General features: G+C 28.9%; 3 protein-coding genes across 4 annotated transcripts; 1 reads left to right on the top strand and 2 right to left on the bottom strand.

Annotated features, from left to right (window-relative positions):
- Positions 1-34: 34 nt before the first annotated feature.
- LOC145751107 (uncharacterized) lies at positions 35-1,279 on the bottom strand. Its single transcript, XM_082567190.1, has 4 exons — positions 1,125-1,279; positions 873-1,007; positions 469-582; positions 35-352 (listed from the first exon to the last, which is right to left on the bottom strand). The coding sequence occupies exons 1-4, from the start codon at positions 1,177-1,179 to the stop codon at positions 243-245; spliced, it is 414 nt and encodes a 137-aa protein (XP_082423316.1). The 5' UTR covers positions 1,180-1,279; the 3' UTR covers positions 35-242.
- A 483-nt stretch (positions 1,280-1,762) lies between these two features.
- Positions 1,763-9,742, bottom strand: LOC145751369 (uridine-cytidine kinase-like 1). 2 transcript variants are annotated; one of them, XM_082567491.1, is made up of 16 exons: positions 9,649-9,742; positions 9,304-9,400; positions 9,119-9,218; positions 8,604-8,710; positions 7,849-8,019; positions 7,563-7,634; positions 7,199-7,294; positions 6,952-7,045; positions 6,492-6,553; positions 6,083-6,099; positions 4,585-4,683; positions 4,146-4,302; positions 3,751-3,873; positions 3,494-3,616; positions 2,478-2,619; positions 1,763-2,059 (listed from the first exon to the last, which is right to left on the bottom strand). In XM_082567491.1, the coding sequence occupies exons 1-16, from the start codon at positions 9,705-9,707 to the stop codon at positions 2,025-2,027; spliced, it is 1,554 nt and encodes a 517-aa protein (XP_082423617.1). In that variant the 5' UTR covers positions 9,708-9,742; the 3' UTR covers positions 1,763-2,024. The 2 variants fall into 2 exon arrangements, with proteins under 2 accessions (XP_082423617.1, XP_082423615.1); XM_082567489.1 differs by lacking the exon at positions 6,083-6,099 and adding an exon at positions 4,934-4,953.
- Positions 9,743-14,386: 4,644 nt separating this feature from the next.
- LOC145750563 (lethal(3)malignant brain tumor-like protein 1) lies at positions 14,387-17,700 on the top strand. Its single transcript, XM_082566631.1, has 4 exons — positions 14,387-14,474; positions 14,760-14,888; positions 15,368-15,434; positions 15,498-17,700. Exons 1-4 carry the CDS (start codon positions 14,418-14,420, stop codon positions 17,471-17,473), a joined length of 2,229 nt encoding a protein of 742 aa, XP_082422757.1. The 5' UTR covers positions 14,387-14,417; the 3' UTR covers positions 17,474-17,700.
- The last annotated feature ends 4,194 nt before the right edge of the window (positions 17,701-21,894 follow it).

Raw genomic sequence — 21,894 nt, 5'->3', positions numbered from 1 at the left:
AAAGCAGTAACCATCCAAGATCAAAACAAAAACGTCATGTATGACAAATTTATTCGTGTGAAACATAAACTAAGTTTGTCCTCAAACATAATTAAATTGAAACAAAAAATCTAAGAAGCAACAAACAAGCCCACAATACAAAATAAAACAGTTATGGTGTCATTATCATTAAAAAATAAAAACATTTTAAAATACTTTAAAGTAACACTAAACCACATAAAATGGCTCATAGTTCAAATTGTTTAAATTCCTATGAGTAGCATAGTCACGAGACATAAGAATAGAATTGCGACAGTATGGTGTAAGGGGTTGTATCCATTACCAAAATGTTCTGATAATTTATTGCAACCGTCTATAAATTTAGAAGAAAATAACGATCAATAGAATTTCAACGATTTTGTCTAAATCTTTAAATTTTTCCACCAAAAATTAATGGCCTATCAAAATAGTTTTAACTTATAAACTTACCTGATGTACACGAAGAAGCGCACATAATCACATCCTCAAACATGTAATGTTTACACCCATCCACTCTGATTTCACTACATTCACGTAAAATCACAATTTCCCCCTCGTATGGGCCTGCAAATATGACCTTATTTTAAGATTGAATGTTTCTAGGTTGTAACGTCTTAGGTTTGTTACTAATAGCACTTATAACATACGTTTGCCTGTTTGAAAACAACTATCGGCATGTAATAAACGGGCAATACCAAATTTGGCTAGGATTGTAAAGATAGCCAGTTAATTTGAGACTCATAAAGTAACCTCGATTTGGTAATCTTTTTAAGACTGTAACGTTAACGTTACCCTTTATTACATAAACGATATATTAAAAAAAAATTTATTTTTTAAATATCTGTTGTTAATACCTTCTAGAGTAATACAGTAAAGGTAATCTTCTGGGCAAGTGGTTAAGCTACTGTTATCAATTGCTGGGTTTAAACATTTGTTATCCAGCGGGTCCATGCTACTATATGAGCATTCGTGACATTTTATTCCATTTCCTTTATTTAACAAATTTTTACAACAGTTATTTAAATTGTTTTTAAACGTTTTATTACCTAAGTATATAGCTTAAACAGTTTATATTTTAAACGAAAAAAATAGTTTAAAATAGTTACCTGGTATCGCAGCTAGCATCGAAATTAAAAGCAAATAAACAAAAAACTTTAACATTTTTTTAACATTTAAATTAAAAATCTTCTAGTTTCAATTTGTTTTGATTCTGAATAGCTTTAGACTTACCATTGACGGATGGAAAAGTCAGGTTATCTGATACTATTATTCATTCGTTGGTGTAACAACCTTTTGTATTATTGTGTTTTACAACAAAACATAGTTAAAGACTAAAACACATCTGGAAAGTACCCTTTGAACTGTTTTTTTACAGAACTTTTTTGAAAAAAATTAAACTTAGAACACAATTTAACTGGCAGCGTGGTGTAGTGGTAAGAACACTTGCTACACCACACATGAGGTCATGGGTTCAATCCCCACTGTTCTCATGCTGTAGCGCCCTTGAGTAAGGCGCTATAAACGGTATGAACTCCTGCTGAGCCAGCACTTAATTAGCAGTATAATTATCGGGCAATTATAATCTATAATATCCCAAACTGCCACAGGCAACTCGAGACTGGGTCGAAGTAACTGATGTTACTCTATGTTTAATTCGCGCATTGGACTTTCCCACATCGAGGATAAAGATATATACAGAAAAAAAAAATACTTTTTCATCAATTTTTTTTAAACTTTGTTTGTAAAAGGTTTTATTATTATACAGTACAAAATAACAAACAGCAGCTTATATTTTTTGTATATTTTGGGTTGACATTGATTTTTAAAAAACAGTATTATAAATATTAAAAAATAATTAAGTGACAAAATATTAAAATCTAATGTCATGATTAAAATATATTGCAAAAAAATTTAGAATTAAAATTGTCAGAAAAATTAAAGTAATAAAATAAAGTAAAAGCACACATAAAGTACTAGATACACCATGCTAAATAAATAAAAAAGCATTATTCCGTTCCAAAATAGCGGTCGCCAAAATTTCCTAAAAAAATTGAAGTTTTTTTTTTGTATATAAATTTATTCTTGATGTGGAAAGGTCGATTGCGCAACCTAAACGTAGAGTAACATCAGTTACTCCGACCCAGTCTCGAGTTTGACTTTAGCAGTTTGGAATATTATATAGATTATAATTGCCCGATGATTATGCTGCTGATTAAGTGCTGGCTTAGCAGGAGTTTATACCGTTTATAGCAACTTACGCAAGGGCGCTACAGCATGAGATCAGTGGGGATTGAACCCACGACCTCATGGTGGTGTAGCAAGTGTTCCTACCACTACACCACGCTGCAAGTTTGTAAACATTATATAAAAAATTTAAAAACTAATTCTAATCTAGAATCTATTTTTTTTAATTGTTATAACAAAATAAAAACAAATAAAAACAACTAAAAAGTATTTACCAAATCCTGGTACGATATGATACTTTTCGTTCAAATGTTTATCTATAGCAGTTGTGACGATTTCAACTTTAGGAAAAGCGTAAGCTACTGAATGAACTCCAGTTTCAGCCATGAGTAAAGACACCAACAAAATATTTTCCTCCTAAATTAAAAATTAGAAAAAAAATATAAATTTCTTTACATAAGAGCCAAAGTTTAATTCCAACTAATAAAAATATGATTATGGCACTGAACTACACCAGGGTACGAATTAACGGTTAAAAAACGATTCGCTAAAAATGAGGTCGTATTTTTAGAGCAATAGTTAGGTCCACTTCATGATCTTCGTTTTTTGATAACACTTGACGCGTTGCGTGGCATTTTTAAAATGTAACGCGTTGTTAAACAATCGTTAGTTATTTTTTGCACAAAAAACGAGACTTCACGACTGTCATGTATCTAAAAAAATGCGCAACTACTAAACAAACTGCGAGAGTGAAAACTAGGCATTGTGAGATCGTGAAAAATTTTTGTTGTTAAATGCCCTATAGTAACCTACATTTACGCAGGATTATATTGATGTATTTATAAATGTGTGGAACCGGTTACAAATAGATCGTAACAATACACAAATATACACGAAAGTTTTAATGTCGGTTGAACTTTTTTGGTTGATTCGCTAATTCTAATATATTTGTGAAAAATGATTCGCTTTTAGCGAATAGCGACCCGTTATTTCGTTCCCTGTACACTATCTGAGTTTACTTCCCACTGCTGCCAAAACTGATTCCCACTGCTGCTAAAAGCAGGGTATGTACACCTCTTTATCCATATTAAGCATTTTTAAACCAGCTTTACCGATCACAGGTGAAAGCATCTTAAGACTACGACAAAAATTGTTGTTCATTAAGACATTAAATTCAACCCAAATACCCCCCCAAAAAAGTAGCATATAGCATATACTTGCAAATTATTTAAGGTATTTAGTTATACTTGAATAAAAGGTATAAAAATTGTGGTCTTGATGTAAATCTTACCTTTACGTCATGATCCAGCAAAACTCTTATTGCCATCATCGCTGCGGCACCAGTGGCCACCGTGGCATCCATTAAAATCACATGATCGTCACAAATCTTCCGCGGCACTCGAATATAATGTAACTGAATAAACACAATAGTTTACAAAGTGTCTACCCAAAAATAATAAAAAAAGTGTCAACCCTAAAAGTTTTTACCCAAATATTCAAAAAAGTGCCTACTCAGAAAAGTAACCACTTTTATGTAAAAGTGCTTACCTCGGGTTCTGAAGTCAGTGCATTAGTTTGAATTAATATTTTTCCGAGTCTGATGTCTTTTGTGACAGAAAATAAAGCAGGCTCCATCGTTTCACCAGCTCTTAATATTGAAACCCCACACAACTATAACAAAAAATAAGACAGTGTTACATTGTATTAAAATGTAAATTTTCAAGTTTTAAAGCTAAAAAAGATATAAAAGTTCAGGTAGTTTTTTTAATATTTTTTGAAAATAACGAAACTAAGAATTTAATATTTAAAGTCTAAAAACTTAAAAAAATTTACATTTTTTAAACAATTTGTGTAAAAAATGGCAAAATATTCTGAGAGGTCAAAACTATGATTTTATGACTAAATCAAAAATGAACAAAGAATATGATGAAATTGTGACTTACGCCATGGCCACTGAATTTTCTTCCCTCGTATGTATTTTCTTGTGGAGTTACGACTTTGTGGTCAGAATGTGGAAGAAATGATAACGCAAACTCGAACAACAATCTCATCAATCTCTTAGAGTAAAACACAAAGTCGTCGCGAGATGTCGTCTTGTCTCTAAAAACAAAATCCAAATTCTAACATTTTTTAAACATTAAAAATTATATTCTTAGTGTGTAAAAATTAAGGCACTGGTAGGACCCTAACTTAAGACTACACAAACTGATAATAATTTACTCTAGTTCATTATCATTACTTTCTACTTTAAAAAATTGTAAAGTGCCGAAACTAATATTTTTAAACATAAAATATATATACATCTGATGTGTATATACTAGTATAGTAAACCCATTACCATTAGGCAAATAGTTTCAAATTAAACAAATAATAATAACTAACCTTAGAATAGTGTGTATGCCCTGTACTTGAGGTGTTTCCTCTAATACATTGAGAGTAGAAGGTAAAGGTTGACCAATGTGAGCAGTAGCTAGCTGGCTTCTACAACCATTTAAAGTTTTATTAGTGCTATAGAATTAGCAAATAAAATACACACAATTTAACATACATTTTTAATATCTTTTTAAACTTCAATTTTTAAATTTTTTAAAATTTTTTTAACTGTTATCTAACATTTTTTTATTTTATATTTGATTTGATGCATAACTTAAAATTAGAAACTTTTTTTAATAACTCAGGTTCTATAAAATTTAATTTTAAATTTTTTAACCATTTTTTTATCAAATCTTACAATTCAATGTTGTAATGTCTCTATCAAGATTTTGATCCCAAATATTTGTAGAAAGAAAGAAGATATAAAAGAAAAAAGGTAAAAAACACAATTAAAATACCACTAATTTAAATTGAAAATTCAAATTTCAAAAAAAAATTTCAAAAAAATTTAAATTTAAAAAAAAAATAGGTATATACAAACAAATCATTGTTATTACAATATAACATAGTTAAAAAAGTTAAGTTAAAAAATTATTATGGTATTTTATGTATTTACATAATTTAGTAAGGAATGGTTACTTGATTATGTCACTAATATAAAAAACAGCTATCAACAAAATGTGTTATCTAGGTCACTAACATTACTAAATCAATACAATAATACTAAAACCAAAAACTACAAATATAAATATGTATATTCTTAAAAACAAGAATTGCCCTAAAAGCCTAACAAACACACAGAAATAAAAAGTAGCATTTTTAAACTAACTTTAGGTGAAAACAATTTGTTCATGCATAGTGTATCTAATAATATATTGTGCTGATTTAAATACAGAAAAAAGAAAGAAAAATTTGAAATCAAAATCAATTTTTTTGCAAATAAAACTCTTTAAACTAAAAGGTGGCTATGTGTGGGTAATTATGGCTTTAAAACATGCATCAAATCAAATATGAAAATCAACCAAAATTTGCTAAGAAAATCTAATGTTTTAGACCCATTTGTCCATTTATTTTTGCAAATAAAAATAATTTTAAAAAACTATTTTTCATACTTCGCCATTTTTGTGTGAAAACTATAACATTTTGTAAAAATCATTTAAATATTATTTTAAATTTATAGGTTTTTTTTAAAATCTGATTTAATTGAACCGGTAGCGTGGCGTAGTGGTAAGAATACTTGCTACACCACCATGAGGTCATGGGTTCAATCCCTACTGCTCTCATGCTGTAGCACCCTTGAGTAAGGCACTATAAACGATATAAACTCCTGCTGAGCTAGCACTTAATTAGCAGCGTAATTATCGGCAAATATAATCCTTAATATCCCAGACTGCCAACGGCAACTCGAGAATGGGTCGGAGTAACTAATGTTACTCTATGTTTAAGTCGCACATTCGACTTTCCCACATCGAGGATAAATTTATGTGCAAAAAAACAAAAAAATTACCTGAAGTTTAAATTTCTCTTTAAATTTCCAGTTCATTTAGAAGCGCAAAACAAAAAAACTTAAATTAGTGATAGAAATAATGCTTTAGCTATAATGTTCATGCTGGCAAAATATAAGTCATGCCAAAACCTGATTTAATTGTTTTATTTAGAAAACTAATTTAATTAATTTAAAAAGTTGTACTCAAAAAAAACTTAAAATTAGATTAATTTCTAAATTGAAAAATGTAAAAAAATTACAAACTCTATTTAAATTAGTTTAAGTTAAACTCTAATTGCTAATAAAATTAATTCATAAAATTATAGTTTGTTAAATATTGCTAACTACTAAATACACATAAAAAAATTGAGTTTAATTCTAAAACACAAAAAACTAAATTAAAAACTAATAACTCTATAGTATAACTTACAGTTTCAAGTTGTGTATGAACGTGATGTGTTATAAGATCTATTGCAACTGCATTTGAACCACCTTTAAAATCATAAATAAATTAACGTAGCTGGTAAAGTAGTGTTGTGATTAAACACTTGATTTTATTACATGAGGCCCAGGGTTTGATCCCCGCTATTTCCATGCTTTGTGCTCTTGGGTAAGACACAATAAGCAAAACAATTGCCTGAGTCAAAAACCGGTTAATCAATTTTTAGTTGAGCAATCATAATCAATAATATCCAAAACTGACAGACACAACTGGAGACTTAGTCAGTATAACAAATGTTACCCTATGTTTAAGTACTAAGGTCAAGCTAATCACAACAAGGATAAATACATCCCCATAACAAAATGTTAAAAAATTACAAACAAAATAGATTTTATTGTTTGCTATTAAAAACCCATGTAATTTGTAAGTAATAGTTTTTATAACTTACCTCTAGGCACCACTATATCAGCATATTGTAAAGTAGGTTCAATAAATTGCTCAAAAGCTGGTTTAACAAATTTGTTATATTGATGTAGCACACCCTATTTCAAAATTAGTATTTTTTATAAAAGTATTGGTATATTTAATGTATAAGCAGACAGTTTTTAACAATCTTTGTTGAAGTAGCAAAAAGGATAACCTTTACTAAATTGACACATAAATATATTTAAATTAAAAAAAAAAGTAAATCTTACATGTAAGTTTCTTCCTCTTTGCGTAATATCTCTTCTCAGTCTACGAGCCAATCTTTCATCTGAGTCAGTTTCAACAAATACTTTCATATCCAATAACTAAATAAAAGTATATATATAACTTAAATTTAAACACAAATTTGTATATTTATTTTTAAAAAAATTTAAAGGGTTTTTAGCAATGATGCCAGTATTTCACCTAAAAAACTACTTATTTATTACTTTGACATTCTTAATAAAAAATTTTAGTAATTTTATAAAATTAGTGTTAATAATAGATAGATGGTAAATTAGACCCTAACCTATGTCCTTACTATGCAACAAATCATCTAAAATATTTAACAAAATGACATTATCTGTTTATTACCTCTCTTAGCTCAGGTTTAACAAATGACATTATTCCTTCGAAAATAACAACATTGGCACCATACAAAGTTTTCTGTAATAAAAATTAAAACCCAATTTTATTTCAAATAAAATTCATGAAAATAAAAAAAAATTATATAATAAATAAACAGTTACGCATACGAAACAATTGGTTTTAAAGCGCTTATTGCAAATAGAGCAATTGCTTAAACATTTTGACAAAATCTTTTTTTTTTAAATTGAACTTTGAAATGTAAAAAAATGTTGTTTGATTAAATTTTTTGTACCGTTGTTTTCTTTCTGCAATGAGTTGAAAAATCATACATCGGAATTTCCACACTTTTTCCTTGTTTCAAGTTTTTAAGGGTTTCGCAACATAAATCAAAATCGAATGCATCAACGTGGTCGAAATTATATTCATTCTGTTCAGCTATTTCATGTTGCTCTTTAGTCAATACCTAACAATTTAATAAAAATTATTTGATTCAATAAATGCAATATAAATATAAACCTTGGCCAAGATATATATATAATGCAATTAAATAAACCATGAAAAAAGACTTTTATAATTAACCCTTTATTTTACAATACTAAAATTTACAGTTGGTTATTTTTTCAATTTATACATAAAATTTAAGACTTTGGACTAACAAAACCCATCAAATAACAAATACCACCTTTTTTTTGTATATGTAAAATCTTTATCCTCGTTGTGGGAAAGTTGAATGTGCGACTTAAACATAGAATAACATCACATACTCTGACCCAGTCTCGAGTTGCATGTGGCAGTTTGGGATATTATAGATTATAATTGCCCGGTAATTATGCTACTGATTAAGTGCTGGCTCAGCAGGAGTTCATACCGTTTATAGCGCCTTCCTCAAGGGCGCTACAGCATGAGATCAGTGGGGATTGAACCCACGACCTCATGTGTGGTGTAGCAAGTGTTCTTACCACTACACCATGCTGCCGGTCATCGGTGTGATCCTTATAATCACACCAATAAATATATTATTTCACGGTTTAACTAGTATTAACCTACCTTATAAAATGAGTCCATTGACAACAAAACAACCCATGGAAAATCCAAAGCTTCGATAATTTTTTCAGCAACTGTTGTTTTTCCCGAAGCACTTCCCCCACTTAATCCTTGATACAAATAATCATAAACAATAAATTATAACAATATATTTATGTATATTAATAACAGAAAAAATACTGTATATATGATATAAAAATGAGGTCCTACTAATTACCACATAGAAATGTACAGGACCACACAGGAGCAACTATTTACACCAAATACCAACCATGAGACACTTTTTATTAACCCCAGGCCTAACCCTCTTTTAGAAAATGCCCTTAGATGCCCCAAATATTAAAAACAGTGATTTCGCATTTTATTTTTTATTCTGTGTGGCAAATGTATTGTCCTGTGTTCTGTGTTGTCCTGTGTGGTCCTGCATTGTCCTATGCGGTCCTGTGTGGGTATTAGTAGGGTAGATAAAAAGGCAAGTAAAATAATATTGTTAAAGGTTGATTTAAAGTCAGTTTTACCGATAACAAAAGCTTCTTTCAGTTCACCAGATTCGTTATACCAAGGTGGTCGACCAGCTGTGTAAATTGTTTTCTTATTTGTCCGAATCACACTGATTGGCTAAATATAAAAATCAGTATATATATATAAAAAATTATAATAAAAAGGTAAAATGGAATTTAGAAAAATAAATTTGCGAAATTACCTCGGAAACACTGGTGTTTCGCTTCCGAGTACTTCTTACACCAAGGTTTAAATTTCTTTCAACAATTCCAATCGTTTCATCTTTTTCACCTTCTCCACTAAAATTCAAATTTTTTTATTGCGATTACTTTCGATTAAAATTTGTATATATATATTATATTATATTATATAATTTTTTTAAAACAATATTTATACATGAAATCTTACAATCTACATCAATATTTTAATACCCTAAAGAAATTAATTAATTTATTACATTTTAAAAGTTTAATTGAACAAAAAAAATTTAAGCTGTCGTAAAAGACAGAAATACCAAGACGTATCTTAAACCTTGAAAACATATTACCTGTTAGAACGTGAAGACAACCGTCGTTCTTTAGAATTATTCACAACAATACTATCCATTTTGTATTTAAGATTTTATAACTACAACAAAAAGTACTAGATTTTAAATTCAGAAATTAGAAATTAAAACTACATAACTTTGTTCTTAGCAGAATTACTAAAAAAATATATATCTTTCTACTTTAAGGCTTGTCTGTAAAGTAAATGCAACTTCTTTATTTTATTTTATTAAATATATCACAAAACATTGCCACTTTTTGACTTCTATTTGTTTTTGTTAAACGACACGTTTTTTTTGCAAAAATTCTACAAGGTAATTTTAGCAGGCAGGGAAATCCCCTTTAGCATAGAAATCATATATTTTAAAATTACTTGGTTGATTTATCATGGATTATTAAAAGTAACTTAAATTTTAAAAACTGATGCTTTTATTATTTACAAAGCGCTAAAATTAAAACTACATAATATATAAACAAATAAACTAGTTATTTAAAATGTAAGACATTTAATCATTAAACGACTTCTTTATTCAAGGACGAAGAAAGATCGACATAATCAAAATCTGTTAAATATAACACATTAAGTAAAATAAATATTTTAAAATGCAACAAATTAAACAAAATAATCCAAACTTGGTAAAAAACGAAAGTAAAGCAAAAGTGTTTGCTAAAATATGTTTAAATAACCTTACTTGATTGATGTATTGGTATGTAATCAGTTGTCGGTTTATATTTGTCCATGTTCCTGTATTAAAAGTTTAAAAAAAAGTAAAGGATCATTATTTTAATTTATTGAATTATTCTATTCGATACAAAAAATATTACTTGTCGTCTGTATCTATAAACTTGATTTCTTTTTTATTCTTTAGTTCACTTTGGTTTACTTTGATAATTCCACCTGTTGCAACTAAATTGAAAGGTACTTTAAATGACCCCTTTTTTACAAATGTAAAATTTCTATAACAGCACTACTATTAAAAAAATATTAAAAAAATTAAAATATCATAATATAAAGTTGATTTTCTTAGGGTAGCCTATCAAATAATAAAATAACATTCTACCAGAGTTAAAAGAAGTTTCTTTTATTAGATTGTCCTTTTGTTCAGGTTCTCCATTCAAACCACACAAAACAGCATTCTTAATAAACAAACAGTTAATTGAATTAAAACCATAAAAAAGAGAGCAAAATAATTTTAAAGTACAATAAACTTAGCTAGGTGGAGAATCTATAAAGCACTGAAAACATTGCATGCTTTGTATGGCCACAATACAACGTACTTTTTTAAATATTAGTAAATTATACCTAAAGGTGTCTTACTTTTAATATAAATGATGCTGTTCCAAGACTAGAGAATGGATTATTATTTTTCTTATTCTCATTTCCTTTTAAAACTCCGTTTAAGTTCTTGGTTTCAACTTCAGTTTTTTTACCAACTTTATTTCGATATAAATCCTTGGTTCTATTTCCCCATGCTGTATAATCATAAACATGCACCCGTCTGTTAAATCAAAATAACAATCTTGTTTTACAATATACATTAATACATAACATTACAAATAAAACTAGGCATATTAGTTTTATTAAAGCTTGTTGTATTTTAACGTAATTTAACTTACGTAAATAATTATTGGGCCTACTTGATTTGTTTTAACTAAAATTAAAATGCAACTCTAAGTCTGTATAGTTGTTATAAAATGTTTTACAACCGTGCTTACGACATAGGTTCATTTGCCGCACTTTTATCAACAGAAGTATGTTTGTTCCAAACATTCCTGGACAATCTTCGTCTTGCCAGTTCTTGTGATCTTATATGTTGTTGCTTGGCGTATAATCTACGAAATAGACAAAGTAGATTAACAAGTGGTAAGTTAAAATGCTGTTGCAAATATAAATATATTTTGACAGTGTTAATCTACATAACTTAGTATGTAAAAGTGCATCAACGTGTTTGCATAAACCTTGAGAAAGCTTTAGAGCACTTTACTTGAGTCTTTACAGAAATATAACAATTAATACAAAAGCCTATTATAACTTAAAACAACCTGCACATAATAGTTAATGAAGAGATTGCTCCAAGCAAACCAACTCCAAATAAGCAACCTCCATAAATATTCAATCGAACCCAAACCAACCTTTCCGTATCTTTGTGATAACCTTTAATGCAAATATATATACAACAATAAACCTTAGATTTTTGGATTCTCTAGAAACTTTAGATAAAAAAATAAATAACATAAATACTTTAATTCACAGACAAGCCAAAACCTTTCAGACAAGCCAAAACCTTTATTAAAAACTTAAACTTTAAAAAATAAACTTTAAAAATTATGACTAACAACTATATTAATTATTCAAGAGATAACAAAACCTGAAAATGTTGGGTAAATTGTGCTTAAGTTATCTGATTTTTTGTTTAAACCATCGTTTGCCTTTAGGTAAATATCCTTTTCATAGCTGAGAACGTTTTCAAACATCCTGCTGACTGGTAAAACTTTTGCAATAATCATTAAAGACGTTCCTAAACAGTTTAAGGAAATAAGTGTAATTGATAAATAATAAAGTTTATAGGTTAATTCTGGCAAATGGCATATTGTAATACTACTAACTTACTTCAAAAGGCCATTGTTTAACAAACTAAATTAACAGGTTTATTAGTTCCCCAAATAAAACATCATTAACTACAACTAAATTAAAAAGTCCTGTTTGTAAATAACAAAGTTTTTTACATCATAAAATATTAGAACAATTTTCAACACACATGTTTAAAATATTGAGTTTTAAACTTACCTATTAAAGCATATAAAATATTGCTACACACCATTGCTGGCCCCGTAGAAAATTGATGATATACGAAGACGTTGTAACAAAATAAAGTGTAAGTAACTATGACCGAAAACAGTAGCAATATCATTCCTAAAAAAATTTTTAAGTTATTTTTAGGTTAAGAATTTCGTTAAGGTATATAGCATCTAGACAATCTTAACTTATACATTAGTTAATCAATTACTGCTTGAGATCGTTATATTCATATCAAATATTACAGCTACATGTTATTGCGGCGATTACTTTACAACTACTTCGAGTTGTCATTCTTAGATTTTAAAAACTTCGCTTACCAACTAATGATACTGCATTGACCACTGAATCTTGTAGTTTGACCATTTCAATTCCAACCATCACAATTCCTATTAGACCAAGAAGGGAACTAATCATTGTAATATAAAGCGAAATCTGTTTAAGTTTTTGTGTAGAAGGATGTCGTATCAAACTTTCGCGAACTGTATTGCCCATATTTTTGCTTAGCCTAAGTTATACTTAAAACAGAAGGTTAAAAAATTAATATGCCAAGTTTATTAATTTTTTTAAATATCAATTTTTCATATCAGAAAACTAAGTGCATTTTAAAGCTGAAAGACCAAATCAATCACCTTAAATTGCCTTTATTTTAAAAATAACACAAACTTTACTAAATTTTTTTTTAAACTTTTTAAGTCTACATTACATAGCAAAAATTTCAAGATCTTTAAAATTAATATTTCATTCGAAATTGGAAAAACATAGTTAATAATTAATGCTATTTTCATGCACTTTACAGCTTTAAGCTCGGGTAGAAATTTTCTTTTAACTGTTACCAAAAAGATTTAATATAGTATTTTATTTTTAGAACATTTTGGAAATTATAAACACTGTATTTGTAAAGTGATTTTAAATTTTACGCTATTATACTGAAAAAACTGTTTTCCAACCTTTTTTTAAGATGTTTTAAAAAGTCACAAATATTTATGTATTTTATATTTTTTTAAGCAATACTTATTAATGACACCTTTTTGCAATATTAATGACAAGAACTGCTGTAGCTTATCTTGGATAAATCCGCAAAAGCTAAATTTAATTTTTATTTTTATAAAGCTTTAATATTGATTTACAGTAGAGTTGTTATTAATTTGCTGACAAGCTTTAACGTATTTTTCCTCCCCTATTTTAATAAGTACACCGAATGCTTTTAACTACAACTTGTTTATCGAATTTGCGGTTTATATTTGACAACTCTTTTGACATAAAAACTTTGAACTCCTTTTTGCAAAATTATCTATATACTTAAACGATTTATTTTTGCTTTATATCAAATGTAAATGTTGGTATTAAAATCAGAATTTGCAATTTCGTTCCAATAAACAGGCGCCAACCTATAAACGTAGATTTAGGCAATACGTAAATTTAGTGTATTTTGAGTAACATAAATTCAAGAAAAAGGTCATAGGTTCTACTGATATAATTTTATATAAAGTGGTTTGTCAAAACAGATAAAAATTTAAAGCTCATCTAAGTACTTTGTCATAAGGCTTAAGGGCATACACTTTGGTTATTGAAAAAAATGAAGCTAAGTTAACACACTTTTTTCAATTAAAGTAATACAAGCAGTTAAGTAATATATTAGTTGGCAAGACAAAAAATTGAAATATTTTTATAAAAGTATAGGTAAAATTTAGTAAATGAATATTAGAAATTTGCATTGTTATAATATCATCCCGAAAGTTAATGTTAAATTTGTAACTTAAAAATTTTAAAATAATAGACTAAAATTTTTTTTTAATTTTCCTTTTAAGTTTTTTGTAGTTTAAATAGTAAAAATACAAACAACTGAGAACTTTAAGGGCAGCAAAAAAGCTAGTAGTTTAATTTTAAATGCATTGTATTTATATTTTAAACCTAATGCAATTTTTTTTTAATTTTAGAGATGTTTATACAAATAAGATAATTACATAAAAAATGGAAAAATGTAATAACAACCTTATATCAGATTTATTTCTTAACGCTAACAAAAAGGTAAGCAAAGTAAAAGTTGGTATTTTTAATATAACACCAACAATTTTTTAAATTTTTTGAAATGTAATGCAAGCCTACTTTTTTACTTTTTTTACAATAGCCTACTTCATTATGTTAGGTTATATATTTTATTAAAAACAAGCGTATTGGTGGATTTTTTCTAATACTTAAATATTTACCCAATAAACCACACCTTTGTTTTAGGCAAAACTATTAATTTTAATTAAGCTCAATGTATTCTCGTAAACTTTAATAAAGATTAAAAGAAAATTTAAAAATGTTTAGACAAGAAATTTCTTATCATTATTCCACGTACAAGAGACCAACTTGAATACCGTGGACGAAAATGTTATAGAGAAAAGTGGCAACATTTTAAAACCTGATAATGTCAATATTTTTGATAAAAACTTAAAGGTAACGTATATACTTATATACAAACGAAGTCGTGCCTGGCCTTAAGCTATTAATATTAATTGTTTTTTTATTATAAGGAATTTTTTATAGTTAGTAAAGGTCTATAAATATTTAAATATAAATTATTAAATTGGTGATTTCGAAAAATGTTAAAAAATTAAAAAATGTAAAAAATTGGTAGTAAATAAATGTATTGCAATAAACCACAGTTTATATAGTATTTAAATCAATTAAAAAACCAGGAGAGTTTGTGTGAAATTACAAAGCGGTAATCAACGAAAAATTCCAAGTTAACCGACGCGCGTCGGATTAAAATTGGAAATCATTTTAGGGCCAGAGTGTACGTGTTCTCTTTCTTAACGTATATGTTAACATAGTAAACGCTACACAAAAAATATTCTAGTAGTTTAAAAACTATAGTTTTTAAATAAAAAAAATACTATTTAAACAAAAACTAAATTTTAAATATTTTACTTAAGAAATCTGAAACAATGCAAACTAAAGAAAACAACAATGATAACGAATTTCATCGCAATATTTTTGCAGGTATATATTTTGCGTTTAAAAGCAATTATAAACAAATGTTTGTGTTAAACATCTTGTTTTTAGATCTTTTAGAAGCCGACACATTTGATTGGGATTTTCTAAAGTGTCGATACTGCAAAAAAATTGGCACAAAAAAACAATTTGTTGGAAGATTTTGCAGCCGGAAGTGCATTACAAAAAATCTTAAGAGGACTCTTAGCTCAAGCTCTAAAGCATTAAGTTCTTTTCGCTCTGATCCCAAAGTAAATCTCGATCTAATTATAAATGGAAGCCCTGAAATAAATGTTCAAACTGCAAACTTAAAAGAAAGCATCGAAATGAGCAGCCCTGTACAAAATAGCGCTTTAAATAACAAATTGAACCAATTTAATAGTGAAACAGGTGTACAGACTGCCATTATAGATGTAAATTTCTTGAAAAATTTCGAAAATGCTAACAACAACAATCTTGAAGAAGATAATGACTTTAAGAATAACGATGTAAAATTAAGTGGCAACACTAAAACTGATAATATTTCTACATACAAGTCATTATGCAAGGATTTTAATAAAGATCAAACATTGACAATTAACCAAAAACTTTATAGTTCCGACTTTAGTTTTAACAATAAACTTCACGAGAAAAATAGGTTCAACAAGAGGTCGTACCTCGCCGAAACGCAGTCTTCGCCTGTTCCAATTACAGCCTTACAAGCCTACTCAAGTGAAGGAGATTTTTCCTTTATGTCGAACCCATTTCAAGTCGGGCAATATTTAGAAACTGTAAATACGTTTAATCAATCTCAATTTTGTTTAGTTTCGATTACTGAGATACAGGGATTTCGGATTCGAGTTCATTTCGAAAATATATCGGAGAATTTTGACTTTTGGCTGAATGTAGATAGCCCGTTAATTTTTCCCTGCGGGTTTTACGAAAAAACGAAACGAAAGGGATCCTATTCCAACCTTTTAAATATCCCAATATCAGAAAAAGCCCCAGAAACCGTATTTAACTCTAATATATATAAAAATTTAACGCGTTTTAAAATCGGAGACAAGCTTGAAGCGTTTGACCGTTACAATCACAATCTCTGCTGCGTAGCAACCGTTGCTGACGTCATAGGAAAGCAAATTCTAGTTCATTTTGATGGCTGGAGCCAGGACTATGATTACTGGTGCTCAATATCTTCACCTTTTATTCACGAAATCGGTTGGTGCGAAAACAATTCATACAAACTATCAAAACCGCTTAACTTCAAGGGTGATTTTGTATGGGATGAATATTTGACTAAAACTCATTCATCGGCGGTGAGTAAAGAAAGTTTTGGAGCGGCAAAGCGCGTTTTTCAAACTTGGGCAAACTTAGAAATAGTAGATCCAAGAAACCCGATTTTTATTCGATTAGGAACAATTTTAGAAGTCACTGATTTGAAAATTAAAGTTCACTTTGACGGTTGGGCTAACGACTACGACTTTTGGATTGACGCTGACAGTCAGGACATTTACCCTGTAGGGTATTGCGCCAAAACTGGTCACCCGTTACAATTTCCGGGTAATACTGACACCGTGGGAAAAAATACTTGTCCGGTGAACGGTTGCTACGGAAAAGGTCACGTGAACAACTGCAGAATGTTGGTCTATAGAAAGCAGCATTATAGCGAGCTAGGCTGTCCTTACTCAAAACAAAACAAGGATAGATCACGTGATGGCCACGTGACTGGCCTTAATGTAAACCGAAACGTAAGTAGATGTGCCCTCAAATCGAAGTCTTCTAAAACAAGGTCACCTAAAACAGTTATTCAACACACACCTATAGTTAATATTTCTGATTGTAAAGTAATATTGGATAAATATTCAATATGCAACAACACTGAACCTAAAAATGAATTAAATAATGACGTCACTTCGAAAGAGAAATCTGCTAAACGAAAGTTATTAAACGATGCATCGTTTCCACTGGATCTTACGACTAAAAAATTAAAGAATTTTACAGAAAATCAAAAAACTTTGGAATTCGGAAAATCTTGCAAATTGGCTACAAAGGAAAATTTCTGTTTTTAGTCTTACAGCGTTACATCATTGCCAGGTTTTGCCACTACAAAAGCAACTGAAATCACAAATTGGGACGTAACACAAGTCGCATATTTTGTCGAAAAATTAACTGGCAACACTGAAATCGGCAATATTTTTGCGTGTGAAGAAATTGACGGCAGTGCTTTTCTGTTACTAACACAAAATGACATCACAAATAATCTACATATTAGTTTAGGACCAGCTTTAAAAATATTCAACGCTGTTATGTTGTTTAAAGTCAATATTTGCAATGAAATTGCCTGAATTTACTTTCACTTTATGTAATACTTTATCGCATAAAATAAACTTACAATATGCCTAGTATTTGCTTTTTAAACATGTTATTAAATAAACTAGGAACACATAAGAAAAGGTAATGCCATAAAATGAGCAATGTTTCTAACATAATGAGTTTTTTTAATTAAAATATGTTACACAATTGTTCATGACCGTGTTTATTTTAATATGATTGAACTACGCGGTAATGTGTACTAAGCAGAGCTTTGCAAACAAATGTATATTTATTATTTGCTAGTGTCGCAATTAGTTGACTACCTACCAAGAGCTGTTCATATTAATTAGGAATTTAAGAATAATGTATGCAATAAATTTTTTTGTAGGACTATAGCCTAAAAAGCTTTAAAATTGTGTAACTTAACAGCAAAAATGATGTTTTAGGCTTATATCTTATGATCTCTTATGTGAGTTGGCATAAAGTGAAAACAGCATGACAGAAGAGCAAAACTTACAAACTGATTTAGAAGATAACTTTACAAATTTACCAGAAGAAATATCTTCGCTTGAGCGGACAGAGAGAAATGTAAAACGTATAAACAGAAAGTTTGAAATAATGGAAATAAACCAGCAATGTTCTATAAAACCAATACCATTGCCACGTAAAAATAAACCAGCAAACATTAAGAAAATAGTAAGCGAACCATCAACCAACGAACCATCCAAAAAACCACCGCTACCAACTGCACCAAAACCAAAACTCGAAAAAACAGTAAATCCACCAAAAACTAAACAAAGAAAGAACTCACAATTTAGTCCAACACCAACCAATCTAACCAATTCACCAAAAAATAAAAACCAGTCAGAATTTTTCTTTCAAAAATCATTTTCCGACAAACAAGGTCAAAACGACGAAGAAATTTTGCATGCAAAAGGTAAAATTTGTTTCCATTTAACAAAAAAGTATAAATAAAACCACTAAGTGCATTTTTAAACCAATTTCACAACCAATTTTTGTTGTTTTTAGAGCAAATCAAATTGCAATTCCAGTACAAAAACTTTGAGGCAGCGAAATCTATTCTAGAAAACTTGCTAAACGACGTTGCAGAGTATGATAAGCTAACAACATTAATTCACATCGCGTTCTGTTGCCTAGAAACAAATGACGTAGAAAACGCTGTAACATTTTGCGAGAAAATCGTTGCCACGGCGCCTATAATCGAAATGTCAACATCTAACTGTGACGTTATAAGCATCAATATTTTTAACTTAGCGAAAAGGCTAACCAGTAGACATGAAAGCAAATCAGCATTTGATTTACTAGATTTGTGCTTTAATGTATGTGATTTAATAACTGATAATGAAACAAAGTTGTTAAAATTCGAATGGCTATCACATCATCTCGTAATTATTGCCAAATTAATGTCAAAACTTAATTTAAATGATGATTTTAGTCAATTAGGTATTACACTTCTAGAAAAAATTCGTAAAAAAACTGAAACCATAGAATCTGATTCGAAATGTGAAACCGAGGCATTTTGTTTGTGTTATACTGGCCAATGCTACAACTATATCGGTGACTACAAAAATGCAGTTCAAGTTAACAAAGAGGCCATTGCTGTTTTACTTAATAAGTTCAACAAAGGGGCAAGTGCTCATCGCATTTTGGGCTACTGCTATGTCAATATAGGGGCAGCCTATGAAAAAATGAAGAATTATCAAGAAGAAGCAAATGGCTCTTATTCTAAAGCATTGGAAATATTTATTGAAGTAACTGATTGGGTCAACAGCAAAGAGAAAGTTAATGCAACAAATGCCACACTAAAACGAATTACAAAATCAAGTTTCGTCTGATACTTTGTTAATATTTAACAAAATAAAACTAATATGATTTCTGTGTTAATAATTCATCTTTGACTGAATTGTAAAGTACTTGGTCGCATATCTATTTTAATAAATAATTTAAAATGAAATATATTGCGTCGTTTACAGGAAAAATCAAAAAGTAAATATTTAAATATAAATAGTGTAATTTTTAATTAAAAAAAATTATTTATCCTAATTCAAATAACTGGTAATATCGACTTAATATATATATTCAAATTCTATTTTATTTTTAGGCTTGAAAACTTAGTGCTGGTTTAATTAAGCCGTTTTCAATTTTTACTGCATAGTTAAGTCAATGTTAGCCTCTAATACACGATGTTTTTACTTAAGAACCGAGTACAAAGTTCATGGCTCAAAGCCTATTAAGTAACATATATAAATACGTACATTTGTTGTGCAAATTGAAGCCACACGGGCACGTAGTGTACCACTGTGTACTAGAAGTATCAACACTGACAAAATGCTTTTGGTTTTTGTCAATTTATTTTATAGACAATTTTATTTTAAATTTAAAAATGCAAAATTTATTAAAAATTTCGAACACAAACTAAGAATTGCTATGTAGTTTTATTAGTTTATTTATTCTAAATTATAAACAAAAAATAGTTTTTGCATTTATTCTTCTTCGGACATTAGAACAGGAATTATAAACGATTTAGTTAGTGCGTTGGTCACATTAGCACCATATCTTTTTGCTCGCCCTTGAGCTCGTTTTTCGTAACCTATTAAAAAACATTAAAAACATAAACAATTGCTTTATCCCAAAATAAGAAGGACGACTTTACAGCGAAAAAAATGGGGTCTCTTTCGTTACCCCAACACAGTCTTAAGTTGTCAAATATATATAAAATATATTGGCCAATTTTTTGCAGGCCTATAAATTATGAGAGGTTATGCAAGACCAAGTCCTGTTCAAATCGCATTACTCAATGGCGCCACGACGTGGAAGCAGTGCGAATCCAACTTAGAACCGCATTGTAAGTCTTAGTGCCTTAACCACTACAACATGCCGCTGTTTTTTTTGACATTATTGCTTAGTCCTTTTTATCATTATGCTTTAAAAATAAACACTTATATTAAATGAGCTGCTATACAAATTCGTTAAACACTCACGACCTGATCGGTTTAACGACTTTCTTGCCTCCCTTACCATAGCTTTTGGCTCTAGGGCTTTAGTTTTTTCGTTTTCAATTTCTTTTCTAGTTCGAGGTATGCGGCATTTACAAACGCAGCAACAAGCAATAACTATGAAGTACAAACAATAAACGCCGTTTCAGAAACAGATTTTCTCCTATGTATGTAAAATGATGTAACTTGTTTCAAATATATGAAGCTTACCCAACACGAAAAAGCCGCCAGCACTTAACGCTATAAGATGCCACAATCTAAAGTAACCGACCATCAAAGTTTCGCTATTCCAGTCATTTGGCAGGTTTTTATTTAACAAAGGCTAAACAATAGTTTATGCATGTTTAATTTATGGGTTAAACCTAAAACAGGCTATTTTACCAACGTGTTAGAATCTGATTAGTCCTACTTACCATTTCTATAGATTTTTCTGCAACTGAGACGTTTATCATTTGAATAAGTTTTAAGATTATTTTTTACATGAAGCTATTTTTTACATGTACTAATTAGCAAAAGCATGTTATGTTAATTAATTAATTCGTACATGGACTTAATTTCCCATGTGAATATTATTTTATTGTTTTTTGCTTGTGAACTTTTAAAAAATGAAGAATACTTTATTTAAATGATAATAATGTATTTTAGATAAACTATTTTAAAAGTTAAATTTAATAAATTGTCAAAACCAGCAATATTATCTAAAAACGCTGCCATATCTTAAAAAAAGATTACATAGTCATAACACTTACTGCGTGACGTCAACTTAACACAAATCAGTTATTCCACTGATGCTTTTTTCTTAGGAGTGGCTATAAAGCGAATTTTATAACAAAATAAATAAAACAAAAGTTTTTAATTAATAAAATGATTTTGTAAATTATCAGTAAATAATACCAAAGTTAGCCACATAATAAGAGTGTGGATAATAGTTTTTAATTCATTTTTTGTACAATTTGATTCCAATTATAGGTAGTTTAGTTTTGTAAGTATTAAGTCTGTAAAATTACACGAAAAATTTTGTAATTTTTATTATTAGATAATGCATTGAAATTCTGGTTTTATTTATGAATTATTTTGTGTTTTTATTTATAGAAAAATAAATGCAATGTACATACATATCTTAATATTAAGTCTGTAAGTTAACCCTATTTTATCGATTT

Source organism: Corella eumyota, chromosome 4, assembly GCF_963082875.1.
Source record: "Corella eumyota chromosome 4, kaCorEumy4.1, whole genome shotgun sequence".
In the NCBI taxonomy this organism is placed as follows: Eukaryota; Metazoa; Chordata; class Ascidiacea; order Phlebobranchia; family Corellidae; genus Corella; species Corella eumyota.
This window is presented reverse-complemented; position numbering and strand designations above follow the sequence as displayed.

Excerpts from the sequence above, each read along its gene's own strand:
- LOC145751369 (XM_082567489.1), bottom strand. The coding sequence starts at position 9,707 with ATGGATAGTATTGTTGTGAATAATTCTAAAGAACGACGGTTGTCTTCA. Across the intron at positions 7,635-7,848 it reads ATTGCAGAAAGAAAACAACG|AAAACTTTGTATGGTGCCAA; the intron begins GTACAAAAAATT and ends TTTTTATTACAG. Across the intron at positions 3,617-3,750 it reads CACTGACTTCAGAACCCGAG|TTACATTATATTCGAGTGCC; the intron begins GTAAGCACTTTT and ends GTGTTTATTCAG.
- LOC145750563 (XM_082566631.1), top strand. The coding sequence starts at position 14,418 with ATGGAAAAATGTAATAACAACCTTATATCAGATTTATTTCTTAACGCT. Across the intron at positions 14,475-14,759 it reads TTCTTAACGCTAACAAAAAG|ACAAGAAATTTCTTATCATT; the intron begins GTAAGCAAAGTA and ends AAAAATGTTTAG. Across the intron at positions 15,435-15,497 it reads TCATCGCAATATTTTTGCAG|ATCTTTTAGAAGCCGACACA; the intron begins GTATATATTTTG and ends TCTTGTTTTTAG.
- LOC145751107 (XM_082567190.1), bottom strand. The coding sequence starts at position 1,179 with ATGTTAAAGTTTTTTGTTTATTTGCTTTTAATTTCGATGCTAGCTGCG. Across the intron at positions 583-872 it reads TTACTGTATTACTCTAGAAG|GCCCATACGAGGGGGAAATT; the intron begins GTATTAACAACA and ends TCATATTTGCAG. Across the intron at positions 353-468 it reads CGCTTCTTCGTGTACATCAG|ACGGTTGCAATAAATTATCA; the intron begins GTAAGTTTATAA and ends CTAAATTTATAG.